General features: G+C 40.1%; 3 protein-coding genes across 3 annotated transcripts; 2 read left to right on the top strand and 1 right to left on the bottom strand.

The window, feature by feature from the left end:
* The first annotated feature begins 4131 nt into the window (after positions 1-4131).
* LOC103721430 (pentatricopeptide repeat-containing protein At4g21170) lies at positions 4132-5850 on the top strand. The gene has a single exon (XM_008811630.3). The coding sequence runs from the start codon at positions 4132-4134 to the stop codon at positions 5848-5850; it is 1719 nt and encodes a 572-aa protein (XP_008809852.2).
* Positions 5851-7568: 1718 nt separating this feature from the next.
* Positions 7569-9812, top strand: LOC103721431 (pentatricopeptide repeat-containing protein At3g49740). The gene has a single exon (XM_008811631.4). The coding sequence runs from the start codon at positions 7569-7571 to the stop codon at positions 9810-9812; it is 2244 nt and encodes a 747-aa protein (XP_008809853.3).
* A 1712-nt stretch (positions 9813-11524) lies between these two features.
* On the bottom strand, positions 11525-16825 carry LOC103721440 (probable dolichyl-diphosphooligosaccharide--protein glycosyltransferase subunit 3). Its single transcript, XM_026810167.2, has 2 exons — positions 15646-16825; positions 11525-11782 (listed from the first exon to the last, which is right to left on the bottom strand). Exon 1 carries the CDS (start codon positions 16737-16739, stop codon positions 15699-15701), a length of 1041 nt encoding a protein of 346 aa, XP_026665968.2. The 5' UTR covers positions 16740-16825; the 3' UTR covers positions 11525-11782; positions 15646-15698.
* Positions 16826-18823: the final 1998 nt, after the last annotated feature.

The raw sequence follows: 18823 nt of genomic DNA, 5'->3' as shown, positions 1-18823 counted from the left end.
CTTGTAGCTAAAGATACCCATGTAGAGTCCAATCTTGAATATTCCCCTATAGTAGTTTTCCTTCTAGATGAGTTTAATGATGTAGTCCCTGATGATCTTCCGGATGCACTTTCTCCGATGCATGATATCCAACACGCAATTGATCTAGTTCCCGGAGTATTTCTGCCCAACCTTCCACATCATAGGCTCAACCCAAATGCATATGCTAGGACCTGGGATTTAATATTATCGACAGTTGAGTTTGCATATCATAGTTCGGTTAACAAGTCCATAGGTATGAGTCCATTCGAAGTGATGCATGATTACAAACCTAGGCAACCCATAGACTTGTCTTTCATGTCTCATCAGTATAGAGTCGTTGAGTCTGCACAATCAATTGCATCACATCCATATTCATTGCATCAAGAAATCAGCAATTGTAGTCACTTAAATAACTTAAAATATAAATCCCTTGCTGATTTACACAGACGTTATAAAGAGTTAAGTGAAAAAGATTACGTCATGATAAGAATTAGGCTTGAACGATTTTCTTCAAATACGTTTAAGAAATTGCAAACTTGGAGTGCAGAACCGTTCAAAATCTTCCAGAAAAATAGTTCGAATGCATATGTTGTGGATCTTCCTGATGACTATGGGATTAGTGCGACATTTAATATTGAAGATTTAGTCCCATACAAAAAGATAATATTCATGCCTTCTGACCCCTTTATTGATATATCTGCCCATGTTGGACACCCTGACCTATTACCTGCTGTTGAGCCACCACCTCCCAAATCTCATGCACGCAGAGAACAAATAGAATATATATTGGATGAGCAGGTTATTTCAATCAGGAACGGTGGTTACCAACGTTACCTTGTTCGGTGGAAAGGTCGACCAAAGTCTGATGTGATGTGGATCTCCAGAGCACAGTTGCAGCGCCTTGATCCCGATCTTCTGGAGCAGTACGACAGCCGGCCAGATCTGTACTTGACGGGGTCGAGTTTTCCTCATCTGGGAGGAGTTGATGGGGACATCAGAGCCCTTCATCCAGATGATCCTGAGCCCCCGGATTAAGTCAGACCTATTTTATTTGCATATTTGTTTATTTTTATTTCTGGGTTTATTTGCATTTTAGGGTTTATTTGTGGTTTATTTTATTTCTGGGCTAATTTGCATTTTAGGGATTATTTGTGGGTTATTTGTGTTATTTGTGGGTTTATTAGGATTTATTTCTGTGTAAGGAGATTTATGCAAATTTTGTATTTTGGCCCTATATATAGGGACCACTTTTCATGATTAGGGTTTAAATGAAAGATTAACAATTTTCTTCCCACGTCTCCTCCTCCTCTCTTTCTCCTTCTCTTCTCCTTCTTCTCTTCCTCTTCCTCCTTCTCTTCTCCCTCTTCTTCTGTTCCTGATTTAAAATTGCAACGTGAGTACATCGTATCCACTGAAGTCTGCCTTCCTAGACTTGGTTCTACACCAGGTCGTAACCATTTTGACTCAAGGCCCAACTTTAGACCCATTTTGAAAACATAATTGATCTTCTCCACACGTCTTAGGATCCACCCTAGTCTCTTTGCGGCCCAATCCACGACTAGAGTTCTGATTCGTACTCTTATACGTCAGCGAAGAGGAGAAGTGTGGTCAACAGCAAACTAATGAGATGCCTTTTGTTTGATTGGAGTTTTCAAAGGAAAGAGATGGAAAAGTTGTATTCCCATGGGAATATGATTCCCACATTTCATGGGAAAATCTTTCTCATGAGAAACATGGGAAAGTTACTTTCCCACGAGGCAAGAATCACTCCATTTTTATTTTTTCCCAAAAAGACCCTTCAACATTAAAGAAACATTAAAGAGGCATTAAAGACCTAATTTTTATTAAGGGCATAATAGGAATTATACATAACTTTTCCATCAAAGTTGATGGCCAACCAAACATAAGCACTTTGGAAATTTGTCACTTTTCCATGGTCAACCAAACATGCCAAAAGTACTTTCTTAGGCATTCTCTTCCTAGAAATTTGTTTCCCATGAATCATATTCCTAGAAGGAAAAATACTTTCCGCAAACCAAACGAGCCCTAAGAGTCTGGGTGTTACGAAGCTTTTCTGGGATTGGAACTTGCCTCGTAGCAGAGAAGGCTTCCATAAGTTCCAAAGGCTAGGTCTTTGCACCTCATGTTGAGCTGATATAGATGGAGTGCGCAAAGTTCACAGAGGGGGTGTAACAATCTAGGATCTCACCCAAAATGGCTAGCCGGAAGGTATTATTTGGGTTCCTTGATCCTGTATAAGTACCCAAGATCTACCCAGTGAATAACCGATGTGGGACTAAATACACGCCCGCACGGATCCTCACATACTCCCCCCGTTCAAGTCCTGACGTTCTCGTCAGGCTAAAGGTTCATATCTATTCAAATCTAATCACAAACACCACGATCGGTCCATGGTCAACCCCAATGGATCCGTGCTGCAGTGTCCCCTAGTCCACATAGGTTATGGGCCGGGTTCCGCTCTGATACCATTTGTAACAACCCAGGACCTCACCCAAAATGGCTAGCCGGAAGGTATTGTTTGGGTTCCTTGATCCTGTATAAGTACCCAAGATCTACCCAGCGAATAACCAATGTGGGACTAAACACACACCCTGGGTTGTTACAGGGGGCAAAGTCGATGAACCCTGAGATCATGTTGGCCTACAACTTCTCATCATCCTTGCGTCGCGGATGACCGATCAGCAGATGATGGACTTCCTTCCTTGAACTGCAAAGTTGGGTTGCTGCGGGCTGTTCACAGCACTGGTTGGGTTCCATGCTGACGCATTGGTGATCGATATGCTTGCGATGGACTCTGCAAGGAGGAAATGCTGGCCTATGTGAAGAGGATCCCGAGGAAGGAGAGGAATAATGGGCAAATTATTATGGTAGGGTGCTGAAGACGAGAAATTATTAGGTGGACTAAGTCAGCCGCCGGCCTAGCATGAATTTAATCTCTTTTTCCTTCTCTTTTCCATATTTATGTGTGATAGCAATACATGCTAGGATGATTTTATCTTAGGCCTATGGTCGACTTGGTTGGCTTAATAATTTCTTGCTGAAGACAGTCTAGGGTGGGATCTCTTCGATATACCGCAGTTATGACTCCAGGCAAGATCCTTTTGTCCTTCTTTACTTCATATTTCTCTGTGTGGTTTTAATTTTCATATTTTTTTAGGATAAATTACAAAGACACCGCTTCTTTTTTTTGGTGATTTATATTTACATTTCAAAAGTTCTAATCTTTTTAACTAGATCTCAAATGTTTTGAATTAGTTGCAATTTACTCTAGTCGTCTACTAGAGTTCCAATATTGTTAATAGCAAGTGAGAAATTACTAATTTACCTTCTTATTTTAAAATGCAATTTAGGAGAAAAATTACCCCACATTCCACTAATCTCGAGTTCGTACCTATCATTTTTTCTTCCTCGTTCCAGCGAGACATCGATAATATTATTTAAGCCACTTTTAAGCCTCTTATTTAATAATGAAATATGATAATATTATTTACTTGAAACTACCAAAAATATTTTTTAAGCCACTTTATGATCTCACTATAGAATAGTAATTATATAATAAATAGTATATTAACATACATTATTAATGTGGAACACAAAAAAAATTATAATTTATTTGATTGCGGTCAATAAAAAAAAAAGAATTGCATCATATTTGGTCTGAGTTTAAAAAATATAAAAAATATAGAAAAAAATTTATATGAAATATAAAAAAGTACAATTTTTACTACCAAAAATTAAAATAATTTTTTTAAAATATTTTTAAGTTTTTAAATAGAATAGAATATGGAACATAATAGATATTTTATATAATTCTTTTAGATAAATATCCTATCAAACATGAACCAGTCTATGGTATACTATATTTTGTGGCCTATCAAATATATAAACAATTATTTTTCTAATGTATAAATAAAAATTATTTTTCTGATACAAATATAATTATTTTTAAAATATTATATATTTATTTTTAAAAAAATATTTTAGTTAGATTTTTTTTTTTAAAAAGTGAACCAAACGAGCGCCTTTCTAATAGTCACTTCTGCAGTGCGATGCAAGATAGCATGCATCTCTCCCTCTCTCGCGCGTCAAATGCTCGTCAGATGTCCTCACCTCCGCCGCCTCTCCACCCTCCCTACCTCTCTCAAATGGCGCAACCAATTCCGCCAGCGAGCCCTCGCCTCCCAAATCTCCTCTCTCCTCCTCCAGCGCAAGGACTGGATCCCTCTCCTCCGACCCAAGTCCTCCCTCCTCTCCCCCCCCGCCCCCGATCTCTTCCTCCATATCCTCACCAGAATCCAATCCCAGCCCGAGATCTCCCTCCGCTTCTTCAATTGGGCCAAGTCCAACCTAGGGTTCCACCCTGACCTCCGATCCCTCTCCAAGATGGTCCAAATCCTCGTCGATTCCGACCTCCTCGATCCCGCCAAGCACCTCCTCCACCCGCTTCTCCGATCCGAGCCTTTTCCAGCGGTGCTCGATTCCATTCTCCGCGCCTCCACCTGTCAGGATTCTAGGTCTAGGCTTCTCAGTTTCGTTCTTGAATCTTATGCTAGCCTGGGATCCGTCGCGAATGGCTTGGAGACTTTTAGAAAAATTAGGGTTTTGGGGTGTCAGCCGTCGACCAGCGGCTGCAATGCGCTGCTCGATGCATTGTGCTCTGCCGACAGGATCCGGTCAGCGTGGTGTTTTTATGCTGCCGTCGTCAGGACTGGGAGTTTGCCGGATTCTAATACGTGGGCTCTTCTTGCTAAGCTTCTTTGCAAGGAAGGGAAGCTTCAGAGGGTTGTCGAGTTGCTGCGTTTGGGTTATTGCGGTTTCTCGACTTATGATTTAGTTATAGACTGTTACTGTAGGAGAAGGAAGTTTGGAGCTGCTGTTGGTCTACTGAATGAGATGTATAAGGTGAATTTGAGGCCGAGGTTTGGTACTTATAGCTCGATTCTTGATGGTGGATGCAAATTTGGGGATGTTGGAGTTATCAATTCGATGCTGAGAGAAATGGTGGTGAGAGAATTGTTGCCGACCGTCCCGGTCTTGGATTATGATTGGGTTATCAGAACGCTTTGTGCGCAGGGGAAGACATATGCAGCAGAGATGTTCTTTGAGATAGCTCAGGAGAAAGAGATTAAATTGGGGAAGGATATATACTTGTGTATGCTGAGGGCATTATCCGAGGAAGGAAGAGTGGAGGAAGCGATGAGAATGTATAGGATTATGTCAAAAGAGGGTGTTTCAGTGAATCTTAAATGCTGCGTTGAGTTCGTGAATGGGATCTGTAAGGGTGAGCCATCGGAGGACGTTGACGGAGTGCTCAAGGATGTGATTGGGGGAGGTGCTTTTGTGCCTACTGAAGTTTCTGATCTTTCAAAGTACATAGCTGCTCAGTGTGGTAAGGCTAGGTGGAAAGAAGCTAGTGAGCTTTTGGATCTTGCTCTTGAGAAGGGTATTTTGGTTGATGCTTCTTGTTGTTGCACATTGGTGGAGCATTATTGCGGCAAGGGGCTTCTTGATTCTGTGATTGAACTGCATGATAAGAGGAAGGAATTAGGGGGATGTTTTGATGTGGCTTCTTATAACCTACTTCTTAAAGCACTCTTTGAGGAAAGGAGGATTGGAGAAGCCATCAAAGTTTTTGACTATATGCGAGAGAAAAATGTGTTAAGTAGTGCTAGTTTTGTAATTATGATAACTGCACTTTGTCATGAAAAGGAGATGAGGAAGGCCATGAATCTTCATGATGAGATGCTGAAGGTGGGGCTTAAGCCTGATGATGCCACTTACAAGCATGTAATTTCCCGATTTGTGTAATAAAGTTTCATTGATTTGAATTTAAGCTCCATTTGTGAATCAAGCAAGAGTGGTATGTTGTTTCAGGGTCAAGTTGATTTTCAACATTTGCTGGTTTCTTTCTGGATATTTGGATTGAAGTTGGATTAAGTGCAAGTGGGAGATGCATTTTCACAACCACTGATTTGCTGCAAAAACTTTTCTTTTAACCATAGCAACATTGGATTTTAGGGGCCAAGGGTATTCACATGAATGTCCTTGGGTATTACTTCTGGAGAAATACTTGACAGAAGAATTCTCATCATGCTTCTTGACTGATTGAGCTGAGAATAGCTATTTGCTGAAAGTGCCCATCACACCCTAGAATATCATTCTTTCTTCTTTGAAACTCTTTCCAATGCAGAAAAGACAATCTAAAGATCGAAATACTCAATTGAGGTGCTATAAAGCTGAAGGGTTTGAAAGCGGAGGCATGGACTTGGGGGGATTTGGATGAAAGTTGCAAGAAATATTAGAAATACACCTTTTGCTCTTTTACAGGTCTCGTGGGACGAGAATTATTAATGAATGTAGTAGTTTCCAAAAAAATGAAACTAGATTGATGGCATAAACTTAATCTTTATGTCGATGGTTGCACCACAAATGATGAAAACTTAAATTTACTCGAATCAATAATGGTAGGGGCATGATTCCAGCTATTCAGCAAAGCGTTTGAATTGTAAATTATCTACCATATAAAATATGGTGGCATGAGAATTTCTGGAAGATAGTTTTGGCTTTGTTTTCACCTCAAATTGGTGTACTTTTGCTATGTTGAGCTCTCTCCTCAGTTGAGTAGCTGGGTAGCTGGTTTGAATCCAGTTGTATCACTGAAATTGAATGCTTTTGATATTTTTTTGTCAAAAAGTAATCCTTCTGGTATTTTTTTTTTCTTAGCATCATCTTGTGTTCAACCTGCAAATTTTGACTGCACCTGTCATCCAACCCCTCAAAATAAATATACTTGTTACTGCCAACAGACATTGATGAAGGTTCAATAGGTTCCCCTTTTCCCCCTGGTAAGAACAATTATGGCTGTCATAACCGAGCATGCGAAAGGTGGCAAGGACACAGAGCTCTTGTTAACTGCTAGAAATACCAAGTTACAGATTAATAGAATTAAATATTTGCTGCAGCTTTTTGTTGGGCTGATGCCTTACAAGTATGACACGATCAAGGATTGACAGGTTCTGGAGTTCTTGTTGAAATGTTTCTGGATGAGATTTAAAATATAACTATCAATGATAGATCCTCCCTAGGAGAAAAGAAAGAATTCTCAACTTAGATTAGAAGGGAATCCCCCAAACAACATTAGTATTAAGTGCTGGTTTTCCCTCTAGGATTAAGGGGGAAGATGTCATATATATATATATATATATATATATATATATATATATATATATTCACACACACACATATATGTACATGTATACACACACACAAACATACATATAAAAGCTAAGATGCCAATCTAAATATTGGAAAATTCTCTAATATCTTAATAATTAATAACTAAAATTCATAATAAGATAACAAAATAAAATGAAATATATTATAATGAGGCTAATATATTCATTATATTCAATATGGTTGTCACTAAGAGCCTATGCAAAGTGATATCTTAGTGAACATGAAAATCTTGGTGTCCCTATAACATTGCTCCAGGAAGAAGCTATGTCCTTGCTATCAATTTTCAGTTGATGAAGTGTCCAACGTGCGCATTCCAATGCTTTCTTTTGCTACCTCTTCCCGCAAACACAGCCCACAACCCCACGCAACTCCTCATCGCCCTCAACACCCTCCTCTCCAAACTCACCCGCTCCCACCACTACTCCCAAGCCCTCTGCCTCTTCTCCCACATCCACGCCTCCTACCACCTTTCCCCCGACCACTACTCCCTCGCCTCCGCCCTCGCCGCCTGCGCCCGCCTCCGCGCCCCCACCGCGGGTGCCCAGCTCCACTCCATCGCCCTCCGCTCCGCCCTCCTCTCCTTCCCCCACGTCGCCAACTCCCTCCTCTCCTTCTACGCCAACACCCACGGCCCCGACCCCACTCACCGCCTGTTCGGCGCCATCCCCAACCCCGACGTCTACTCTTATACCACTCTTATTTCGGCTTACGCCAAAGCCGGTCGTTTTCAGGAGGCTCTCCAACTGTTCGTTGGAGTGCCCAAGAGAAACACCGCTGCGTGGAACGCCGTGATAATGGGCTTTGTTCATCATGGCTACGAAGAGTTTGCTCTTGAAATGTTTCTCAGAATGCACCGATTGGGTGTCGGGCTTGACAAGTACACCTTTGCTAGTGTCATGGGTTTGTGTGGTTCGCCGGAGCTGGTGAATCTTGGGAGGCAGTTGCATTCGTTGGTTATAAAAACTGGGATTTTGGAGCTCAGGGTTTCAGCGATCAATGCTCTCGTGACAATGTACTTTGATTGTGGTTTGGTTATTGATGCTTGTGAGGTGTTTGGAGAAGCCGTGGTACGTGATGAGATTACTTATAATGCTTTTATAGCAGGGTTGGTGAGGTGGGGAAGAGATGTGGAGGCTTTGATGGTGTTTAAAGAGCTGAGGAAAGAAGATTTTTTGTTGCCAACTGAATTGACCTTTGCAAGTGTTTTAAGTGCTTGTCTGTCAAGGGAAATTGGGACTCAAGTCCATGCTCAAGTCATTAGAATGGGTCTCGAAGCCTCTGTATTTGTAGCCAATGCTGTGGTAACTATGTATTCCAATTATGGAGATCTAGTCAGTGCTCAGCAAGCTTTTGAGATGATGAATGAGAAGGATATTGTTTCATGGAATGCTTTAATTTCAGGTTATAGTCAGGAGAATTGTTATGAGCTGGCTGTTAGAGTATGTCATCAAATGCAGAAGGCTGGAATTGAGCCAGATGAGTTCACCTACGGGAGCTTATTAGCTTGCTCAAGGATTGCAGCAGATGTCAAGATGATTCAAGCACTAGTCATTAAGAATGGCTTCATCTCGAGTATTGAAGTTTGTAATGCCACGATATCAGCATATGCCAAATGTGGAGACATTGGAAGTTCTTATCAGGTCTTTAATGAGATGCCATTCAGGAATATAATCTCTTGGAATTCAATTATATCAGGATATGTGCTGAGTGGGTTTTCAGTAAAGGGCCTAGAAATATTTTCAGCCCTAATTAAATCAAGATTAATGCCAAATTCCTACACATTGAGCACAGTGTTAAGCACTTGTGCCACCATGTCAGCTCTTAAACATGGAAAGGAGGTTCATGCTTACACTCTTAGAGATGTTACTATTTGTGACACATTGTTGATGAACTCCCTTATTACAATGTATGGAAAATGTGGGGAATTGGATTACTCTTCTAAAGTTTTTAACGGGATGTTGCAGAGAGATATTGTTTCCTGGAATGCAATAATTGCTGCTTATGCACAGAATGGAGATGGACGTGAAGCCATTCATTACTTTAAAATGATGCAAAAATCAGGAATTATACCTGATAATGTCACCTTCACTTCTGTTCTTTCTGCTTGTAGCCATGCTGGTTTGGTTGAAGAGGGCCGTTTCATCTTCACTTCTATGGTTGAAGACTATGGGATAGAACCTGGAGTAGACCACTACTCTTGTATTATTGATCTTTTAGGCCGAGCGGGACATCTAGAGGAGGCAGAAAGATTAATAAATAGTATGCCTTGTAGAGTCGATTGTCACATCTGGTGGGTATTGCTTAGTGCTTGTAGCACTCATGGGAATGCAAGGCTGGGAAGAATTGCTGCTAAGTTTCTTCTGGAAACTGAACCAGAGAATCCAACAATATATGTGCTCTTATCAAATATAAACGCGGCTGATGGGAAGTGGGAGGAAGCATCAAGTGTAAGGGATCAGATGCAAAAGAATGGAGTGGCAAAAAAGCCAGGATGCAGCTGGATTGAAGATATTCAGTTAACAACATTCTCATAGTGAGCCTGGGAAATATACATTACCTTATTTCCTTATAATTCTTGTATCATCTTATCTCTCTTTATTATTTAACAATATACGCCAATTTATACAGGAAAAAAAATCATTTTGGTGTTTTTTTTTCCTCCGATGATTACATCAATTAATATAGGAAACAAACATTCATTTCTTGGTATAAAGAATTGAAAAGAGGACACAGTGCACAGAAAAAAATAGGATTATCGGTCAATGAGGAACCATCAGAATGACATGGAGGTACATTATGTGTTTTATTGCTAGAAACCGGGATGATGACATGTAAGATGATAAATGGTTGGTTTCTAACTTATGATAATGCATACTATGTCTATCTCAGCTTATGTTTTAACTGCTTGGAATATACTTTTTTTTTTTCATCTCCCAAAATCTTAGCACAATTGCATTGTGCTTTCATTTTTTTTTCAATTTAGTCTGAAGTGACTTTGTAACCGATCTTTGAAGATCTGTGGAATAGCCTGGCAGCTTATTCAGCTCAGCAGGGCAGTTGTTGTCTGCACCAAGTTGCATCTTCTGATATTAGCATTCTTGTTCTTTAATTTCAATGGCAATGGCGCTGTCCATCTTCTTGTCAGTAGGTTTATTTGGAACATTGAGAGGCAGTAGTTTGCTGAGTGTTAGGTGCTGACATTTGTTTTCACAGATGCTTTCTTAAAATGCTTATTGTTGCTATCCCAATCCAACTGTTAGCAGAACTGTCAGCTTCTTAACTGTCCATGAGGTTTAGCAATGCCTTTGAAACCAGGGTTGGTGCCTTGTGCTCAAAGAGATGAATATAACCTCATCTTTTCTACTTAAAAAGAGTATTTATTGAAAAACAAATGACATTGATCATAAAGAAGAGTCAGCTGATCAGATGGTTCTTAGTTAAACTAACAGCATGCAACCAAGAATAGCTATAAAAGCCAAATTAAAAGCCTTGACAATATAAATGCCCAGAAAGAGTTCCCTCACATATCCTCATACAACTCACTTTTCTGTAACGCCCTGCCTAGTTGAGGGCGTACTCAAGACAGGTGGAGCTTTGCTCCTCCTATGTTCTAAAAAATAAAAAAAATATATAAATGCATGGTGTAGCGCAAGAAACCTGAATAGGTTGGCAGCTGACAAAGTTCAGCACATGCTACACATAAATGACCATATCTCTGGCAACATCAGTGAGATTTGCTATGCAGTGCAAAGGAATAACATGAACATAGGGAAGTTCAAATTGCTTATTAGAATAGATTTATGGCACTGCAACTCCAAAAATATAAATACTGCAAATTATCTAAAACCTGCAATGTCCAACTTTCCTGGATGCAATTGAGTGCCTCTCAGACCTGTGGACTGCCATCGAATGATACTAGCATATTTGATGGTTAATTTTCAAAAGGGATAGATTCATGGATTTTATAACGGGCCTGTCTACCACATTGTTGGATATTTCCAGTATTGGTGGGAAAACATACCATGGGGCCACTATGGACCTGCTTCTTCACGATCTTAAAAGAGTTGAGGAACAAAAACTTCCCGACCTTGTTTCTTAAAGAAATACAATGATCTAAGGTTGCTCATATTCAAATGTTGGGCAATTTATACCAATCAGCTGCTTCATTTGAGAAGGAAAAAATTGCTTGTCAAAAGAGATTATGCTACTGTATGCTAAAATAAGATAGTTGTAATAGGCTCTCTCATTGAAACTGCAAAATTCCACACTTGGAATTCACTAAAACGTGTGCTAAAATAAGACAGTTGTGATAAGCTTTCTTGTTGAAACTACAAAATTCTACACTTGAAATGTCACCATAACTTGTGCTAATAAGACAGATGAAATAGGGTTTCTCATTTAAACTACAAAATCCCACACTTGAACTTTGACCAAAATGTGTCCCATTATTACATCTCAAAAGATGCTGGATAGTGAGGCAGTGTATATACTGACACCTGCATGCCTGTAAAAACAATAACAAAAGAATGGTAATTCAGATATTTCACAGAGTACTGAGTTGAAATCCTGAAAATTATAAAAATAGCATACAACCAAATAAGTGGTATCATCTATCCGGAGGATGAAACAACCGATAGATGTATAATAAATCATTTCACCCACAACCCTGTCCCTTCAACTCTGGGACTGCCAACATCAACACCCTTAGCTAGACATCCTTCACTTACCAACTAAAGGAGCATACAACTCCGATAGGAAACCATTCAACTTTGAGAAACCAATTTATTGCTTTGGATATCATTTACAAAAATCAAAACGCCATAGCAATTGGTCAACAAAATATTGTAAGAATTTGAGTGACACATGAATCACATTTCAAATTCTATCTCTTGGTGGCAAAGAATGTATTCTTGAATCAAAATGACGGATTTGTTGACACAACTAGGTATTTTGTATAAGCATGCAGTTATCTTGAAAGTTGAATGAGCGAGAATTATAATATAACAATCCTGCAATGATATTACTTAAAAGATAAAACAAGCGCTGATTAAATAAAAAAACTTGGTAGTATACAAGAGAATAGGTCGTCAAATTTAAAAGTACTTGGTCTATCAACAGAATATGTGTTCATCGACAGCTGCAATGGAAGAGAACTGTAGCATCAGTATGTGCTGAGCTCTCAACGCGCGAAGTAAAAGGACGTGTTAATGAACATATGATGAAAACATGTTACCTGGCATTTTACAGGCAGTGATATGACTTAGCACATAATTCTACCTAACTACCAGCTAGACTTCAAACTAATTTGCAAATAGGACCAGGCAAGATGTCTTTCTACCCCAGAAATGCAGCTATAAGGTAATAGATATATTATATGACAAGAAAAAGAATCAAATGTTCCTTGTTTTCATGCTGAACCAGTGACAGCGAGAAGAATTCTTGGTTTGTATACATATACAAGAGGAATGATGTTTCCAGTTCCCTGATGCAGATATTGACTAGATTGCTGAGGAGAAGATACATCATCATTGGTAATAGGATCAGAGCAACACTGATAACATGAGGAAAGATGCATAGCGTGCTCAGTACCATATAAGATTCAAGCTATAGAATGCTTATATTGATGCTAACTCGTAAAAATGAATGTAGTTATTGGTGTTTATAGCCACATAAGAATTGAAAACTAACTTCTAAATCAAGCAATTGAGTGGTAGCTTTTAGTGGATATGTTAGTTTAGTTTGGGATCACTAGAATATGACAAACAGGAAAATAAGGTGACTGTTGGAAAGAAGAATCAAGAGCTGAGGATTTTTGCATGTGAAAAGAAGGAAACTAACAGAGAAAACGAAGATAAGTATACAAACTAAAAAAATAAAAATTGAAAAAAAAAACTAGCAAACTGATGCAATTCAGTGAACAGCAAACCTGGGCAGTTATAAAAATACTAGTTGTAAAAGGAAAGAGTTTATGTTAGATCTGGCCAATGGTCATCGTACACCATGAGTCATTGTCCGCAAAACCACCCGAAAGATTTTAACTACAGGAACTTTGTCATGGATCAATGGAGCGATTGAATACCCATCATAAATGATTCCAACTTTACTACCAAAAAGAAACAGTGAAAATTGAAGATCCTTTTTGTGTTGGATTGAATGATTAATATTTCCCAAAGGCTCCAGGATTTAAAGTTTCATGGTAGGAAAAAAGCTAACCTCTTTAACATACATCCTTTTAGGATTCTTGAACATTGACAAATTATTTACCACATGAAGATTCAATTCAAGGTCTCTAAACACTGATATCTTGATAATCTCTAAAGATTGATTGGCATTCACCAAGATGGAAGGCTTAAGAGTTTTGAAATGGATTTTGATATCCCAATAAATTGGCCAATATACTAATATTAAGTAATCGGCGTCTGATCTAACCTAAGGTCTTTACATCCCAGATCACAGTGGTTACGGACAGGGTTGGACAGTGATTTATCATCCCCAGGACCATTAATGGATAAAGGGATGTAAGACTGAATTGCAACACAATCTGTGCACATAAGGATGACTATTTGGCTAATTTTTGTCTTAATGTAAACCTAATATAGTAACATTACGTATTTCTATACTTAATTGTTGACTCATATTAGTCTTTTTTTTGATGTAAAGGGAGGAAGGAGAACATTCTCCCAATTTACTAAAAAGAAATTAAAAATACAAATAGAAAAAGGTACAAGAAGGGAGAAGTTAAAGTAACAAGAAGATTAATCTTAGCTTCTCAATAATGGCTCAATCTTCCTTGCTAAAGAGAGATGCCTGATCTTCCTCTTATGAGAGCATAAATTGAACCACAGTTGAAAGTTTGACAGGGCCTTCCAAACTTGCCCACAAATAACCAGGACAAGCTGGTCCCAAGCTCGACAAAAAGAGGAATGAATTTTCTTATATTGCCAAGAAGTCCATAATGACTGTAAGGAGGCTGGCCATCCTCTCCAGTTAAGGCATCAAGGCAATTTTTAATATCAAAGCAAACACCCTTAGTAAAAGGGCAAAAAAGAAATAGATGGTTAGCTGTTTCTTGGGAGGCTCTGCATAAGGAACAGGTAATGCTTATAAACCAACCTTTTCTAGCCAAGAGATCTCCGGTATGGATTCAGTTTTTCAAGGCCAGCCACATGAACACTTTCACTTTCTCTGATGCATCTGTCTTCCATAGTGCTTTATAATAGGGACAAAGAAGTGCTCCACAATTTAGAAAGGAATAGTAGGAGCAAACCAAGTATTTGCCAAAATCCAAAAGTTTGCACATCGGTAGATCCATACCGGAGCTCTTCCAATTCACTATTCTCCTTTCCTGACAAGGGACCAACTAATCTATTTTCCAAGCCTTCCAACTCCAACTGCATTGAGAGGCTACCAAAATTTTTTCATCTTAATGTAAACCTAAAATAATAATACTGCGTATTTTTATACTTCATTGTTGGCTCAGATTAGTCAATGACATGTTTGGTCATTTGGTGATGAGTTCAGATAGATAAGAAGTCAAGTCAACGACAGAGGAATGCTTCACTTTTTCCTATCCTTAACTCTCTTGTGTACAAAGCAAACAAATTTTCTCACTAACGAGGGCAGCCAGCCAGTTAAACCTGTATAAAAAGGCTGCATATAGCTCTCTGATATGATTAAGAGAAAAAGGATAAAGATATGAGAAAAGTAGAACAATGGAGGGATCAAAAAGGCTAGCTAGTAATTTCTTGGAGGACTTCAGCAAGCTCTCATGCTTCATTTGAGACTCAAGAGAACCTATGCTACAAGCTTCAGTGTTTGATCTCTCAAAAGTATAAAGTATACACATTTATATGCGACAAATATTCATGTCTTTGTCTTCTTAATTATTATTTGAAACACAAAATCCTGCCCAATTTCTGCTGTGCACAGTACTTGGGTGTCGACCACCACCACCATCAGAGTGGTATCAATGATACAGATTTTACTCTGGCTAAGAATACAACTCCTATAAAATGATCTATATGTTGTTTTGGCAAGATAGAGATATATTTTTGTGCATAGCATTCATTATTGTATGCATTGCCTAATCTATTTTAGTAATAGATCATCTAAGATGCGACTCAGGTTAAATTCTTCTATATCATGCAATGAGATAGCTTCCCTCTTTCACATTCTAACTACGAACGATGCATGGAATCATTATTTTTCATACTAACCTCAGAATATGAGGTTGTGATTGACTTCATAATCACATTAGTGAAGACCTATTCTAAACTTGCAATTTTCCAAGAAAAATCAGAAAGGAAGAGGAAAAGAACCGAAATCAAAACGAACTTAGTATTCTTGAGCTATAAGGAGAATCCAAACCTCTAAAAAGGAGAAGAGAAGAGAGAAAGTGAGACAACTCCCCATCCAGATCTTCAAAACCTCCAGCTGGTCGGCCAGAAGGCATGCACGCTGTACCCAGTCTTCCAATTATCCAAATAGATCACCTTCTTCACCGCCCAGACAGCCACCAGCATCGCCACCAGCATGAACCCCCGCTGCGCCGTCGTGTTCCTCACCCTCACCAGCACATGCGTCGCGAACGCCACAATCAGCCCAACGATCGTGTAGAGAAACCCCACCGCGAACCCCTCCGCGCCGAGCTGCATCCCCGAGCCCTGGTAGAAGAAAATGAGCTTATCTGGATCGTTCCGGTCCTGCAAGAACATCGGCATCTTGCGGATTATGTTGTGCATCGAGCCGGCGACGCTGAAGAAGTAGACGAACACGGCGAGCCCCATCCAGAACCGGTGGTCGTGGAGCATCGTGTTCCCCTCGAGGATCCTCTTGATCAGGAACGGCGCCGAGATCAGGAGGGCGATGGCCAAGAAGGCGATTTGTCGAGCGGAAATCGGGGGAGGGCGGACGATGGGGCCGACAGGGATCTGGGTCTTGGCCTCGACGAACTCGGCCATGGACTCGGCGAGGCGAGAGAAGTCGGACTGGTCCATGGGTTCAGAGTCGCGGAGGGAGCGGTGGTGGGGGCCGACATGGCGGACGTGAGGGAGGGAGGTGACGCCAAAGAGGGAAAAGGAGGCCTGGGATTCTTGGAACTCGATGTCGCAGAAGAAGACGCGAAGGGAGGTGGCGGGGGAAGAGGCGTGGTGGGCGGCGAAGGAGGAGGAGACGAGGCTGAACTCGGAGCGGAGGTGGGGGAGGTGGAGGTCGGGCTTGGAGCGGAGCTGGGAGGCGTCGAAGAATAGGATGAGGGAGTAGGGGCGGGGGACGGGGGCGGAGGTGAGGAAGCGGGCGACGGATCGGTCGTCGAGGTGGATGACGCCGGAAGGGGACTGGGCCCGGAGGGCCTCCAGCTCCGCCACCAGATCGTCGGCGGAAGGGGAGGTGGCGGAGGAGAGGGAGATGAGGACGGGGAAGGCGAGCAGAAGGAGGAGGAGGAGGGGGTTTTGGGGATCCATCTCTGAGACCTTTTGGGGGCTCTCGGTAGATCGATGGGGTTGGGGCTTGGACGGCGCTTCCGGTTTTAGTTTTACATTGACCAAGGCCGCAGCCTCTCACTCCACAAAAATACTACTAAAATCCTCCAGCCGCTGCTGCAAATGGGTCGGATCGACCACTATCAAGGCTGCAAATGGGTCGGATCGACCACTATATAAGGCTGCAAATGGGTCGGATCACGAGGCTCGTGACCCGACCCGACCCGACCCGCATAGACCCGACCCGATCCGAATTTTAGGACCCGCGGGTCCGGGTCGGGTCCTAAAATTGGACCCGAATTATTTTCTAGGTCGGGTCTGGGTTTACCAAACAGACCCGACCCGACCCGAATGGACCCGAAGAGAGAGAGAGGAGAAGCAAAAGAAAGTCTTTTCTTTTTCTTTTTCTTTTTTTTTTTGGCGTGGGTTGTGGTACTGTTGGTCAGTGTGGAAGGATAGCAAGTTAGCAACAAGCATAGGTTCACAGAATCCAAAGGAACGTCGGCCCGTCAGGATTCTCTCTCGATCTATTACACTGTTGAGACCTCTGGTGTCTCGGTAGCTGCTTTTTTTTTTCCTTCTGTTTTTTGGTTTTTGTTTCTTTTAACTTTTGAAGGGAGAAAGTGAGGGAACAGTGCAACTGAATATGGGTCATGTGCCAGTTTTCTGTAATGGAATTGGATTTTGGAAGAAGGTCTGGGATTTTTTTTGTCCTCGTGAGAGGGGAGCTGGGAGACACCGAGTTCCGTCCAATCAGTCATATAGATAAAAAAATAGTGTGTCATGGGTCATTTGTTCTGACTGGAGCTCAATTGCAAAGTCTTTCAAGTCATGGGTCACCCAGCACCTCATAATTATGATATGACCAAATTAGATTTATCCAAATTTTTTCCCAAAAACACAAAAAAATTGGACCCGATCGGACCCGGACCCAACCCGAATCAGACCCGGACCCGACCCAAACCCGACTCGGACCCGACCCGACCCAACCCGATCTTCAACCGGGTCGGGTCCGGGTCCAAAATTGGGACCCGAACAAAAAACCAGGTCGGATCGGGGTCACCTAGGACCCGACCCGACCCGACCCATTTGCACCCCTACCGCTATGCGAGAGAATTAAGATAATTTTAAAAAATAAATTAAAAATTAAGAATTAAGATTGAATTACTGATATATAAAAATATTATTAAATTAAACTTACGAATCATACTATAATGACCACGGTAACGATGCTAACCACCATATCAGTTAAAATTAAATTTCAAAAAAAATTAGGTTTAAACACACAAGCCAATGTATATAAATAGAAATAAATAAAAATTTTTGCGTACATATCCTTCTAAATATTAAAATTTGTATGAATATTTTTCTCAAATTGATATTTGCATGCACAACTTTATAAAATACTTGTTTTATGTGTATGCTCTTCATTTTCATTTTTTCTTGCATATGTGCCCATACCATCTAATACAATAAAAAAAAATAGTAGTTTACAATTAAAAATGACTGAAATATCCTTAATGTTTAGATATACAAAAAGAAACATTTATAACGGTATATATGCAAATAATACTTTGTGAGGGTATTCATGAATTTCACAGATTTAAGAGGGTTTACATGCAAAAAAAATTTAATTTTATTTTTTTTAAAATTTCAACCTATTTTAATTCTAGGATTTGTCTAGTTCCTGCTCCACAATGTTTTTTATAAAAATATTGCTTAAGAGAAATATTAATTCGACAATTAGATAATAAAAAGAATTATGAAAGTTCTTTCACTAATCATTGAATTATTTTACTTTACTCTTCTTGATTTATAACAACCACTATATTTTATTTTATTAAAACATAGCTTATTATATTTATTGTTATATATGCATATATGAGGGCATGTATTAAAATATAAAAAAATATTAGAAGGGTATTTATGCAAAAATCTACGATTTTTTTTGCGTGTCTATCTTTCTAAATATATGAAATTGTATGAATATCCTCCAAAATTGCTCTTTGCATGTATATCCCTATGAACATTTCTTTTTGCATATTTATCCGCTAAGGATATTTTTG

The sequence above is a fragment of the Phoenix dactylifera genome, unplaced genomic scaffold (genome assembly GCF_009389715.1).
Source record: "Phoenix dactylifera cultivar Barhee BC4 unplaced genomic scaffold, palm_55x_up_171113_PBpolish2nd_filt_p 000643F, whole genome shotgun sequence".
NCBI classification, from domain to species: Eukaryota; Viridiplantae; Streptophyta; class Magnoliopsida; order Arecales; family Arecaceae; genus Phoenix; species Phoenix dactylifera.
This window is presented reverse-complemented; position numbering and strand designations above follow the sequence as displayed.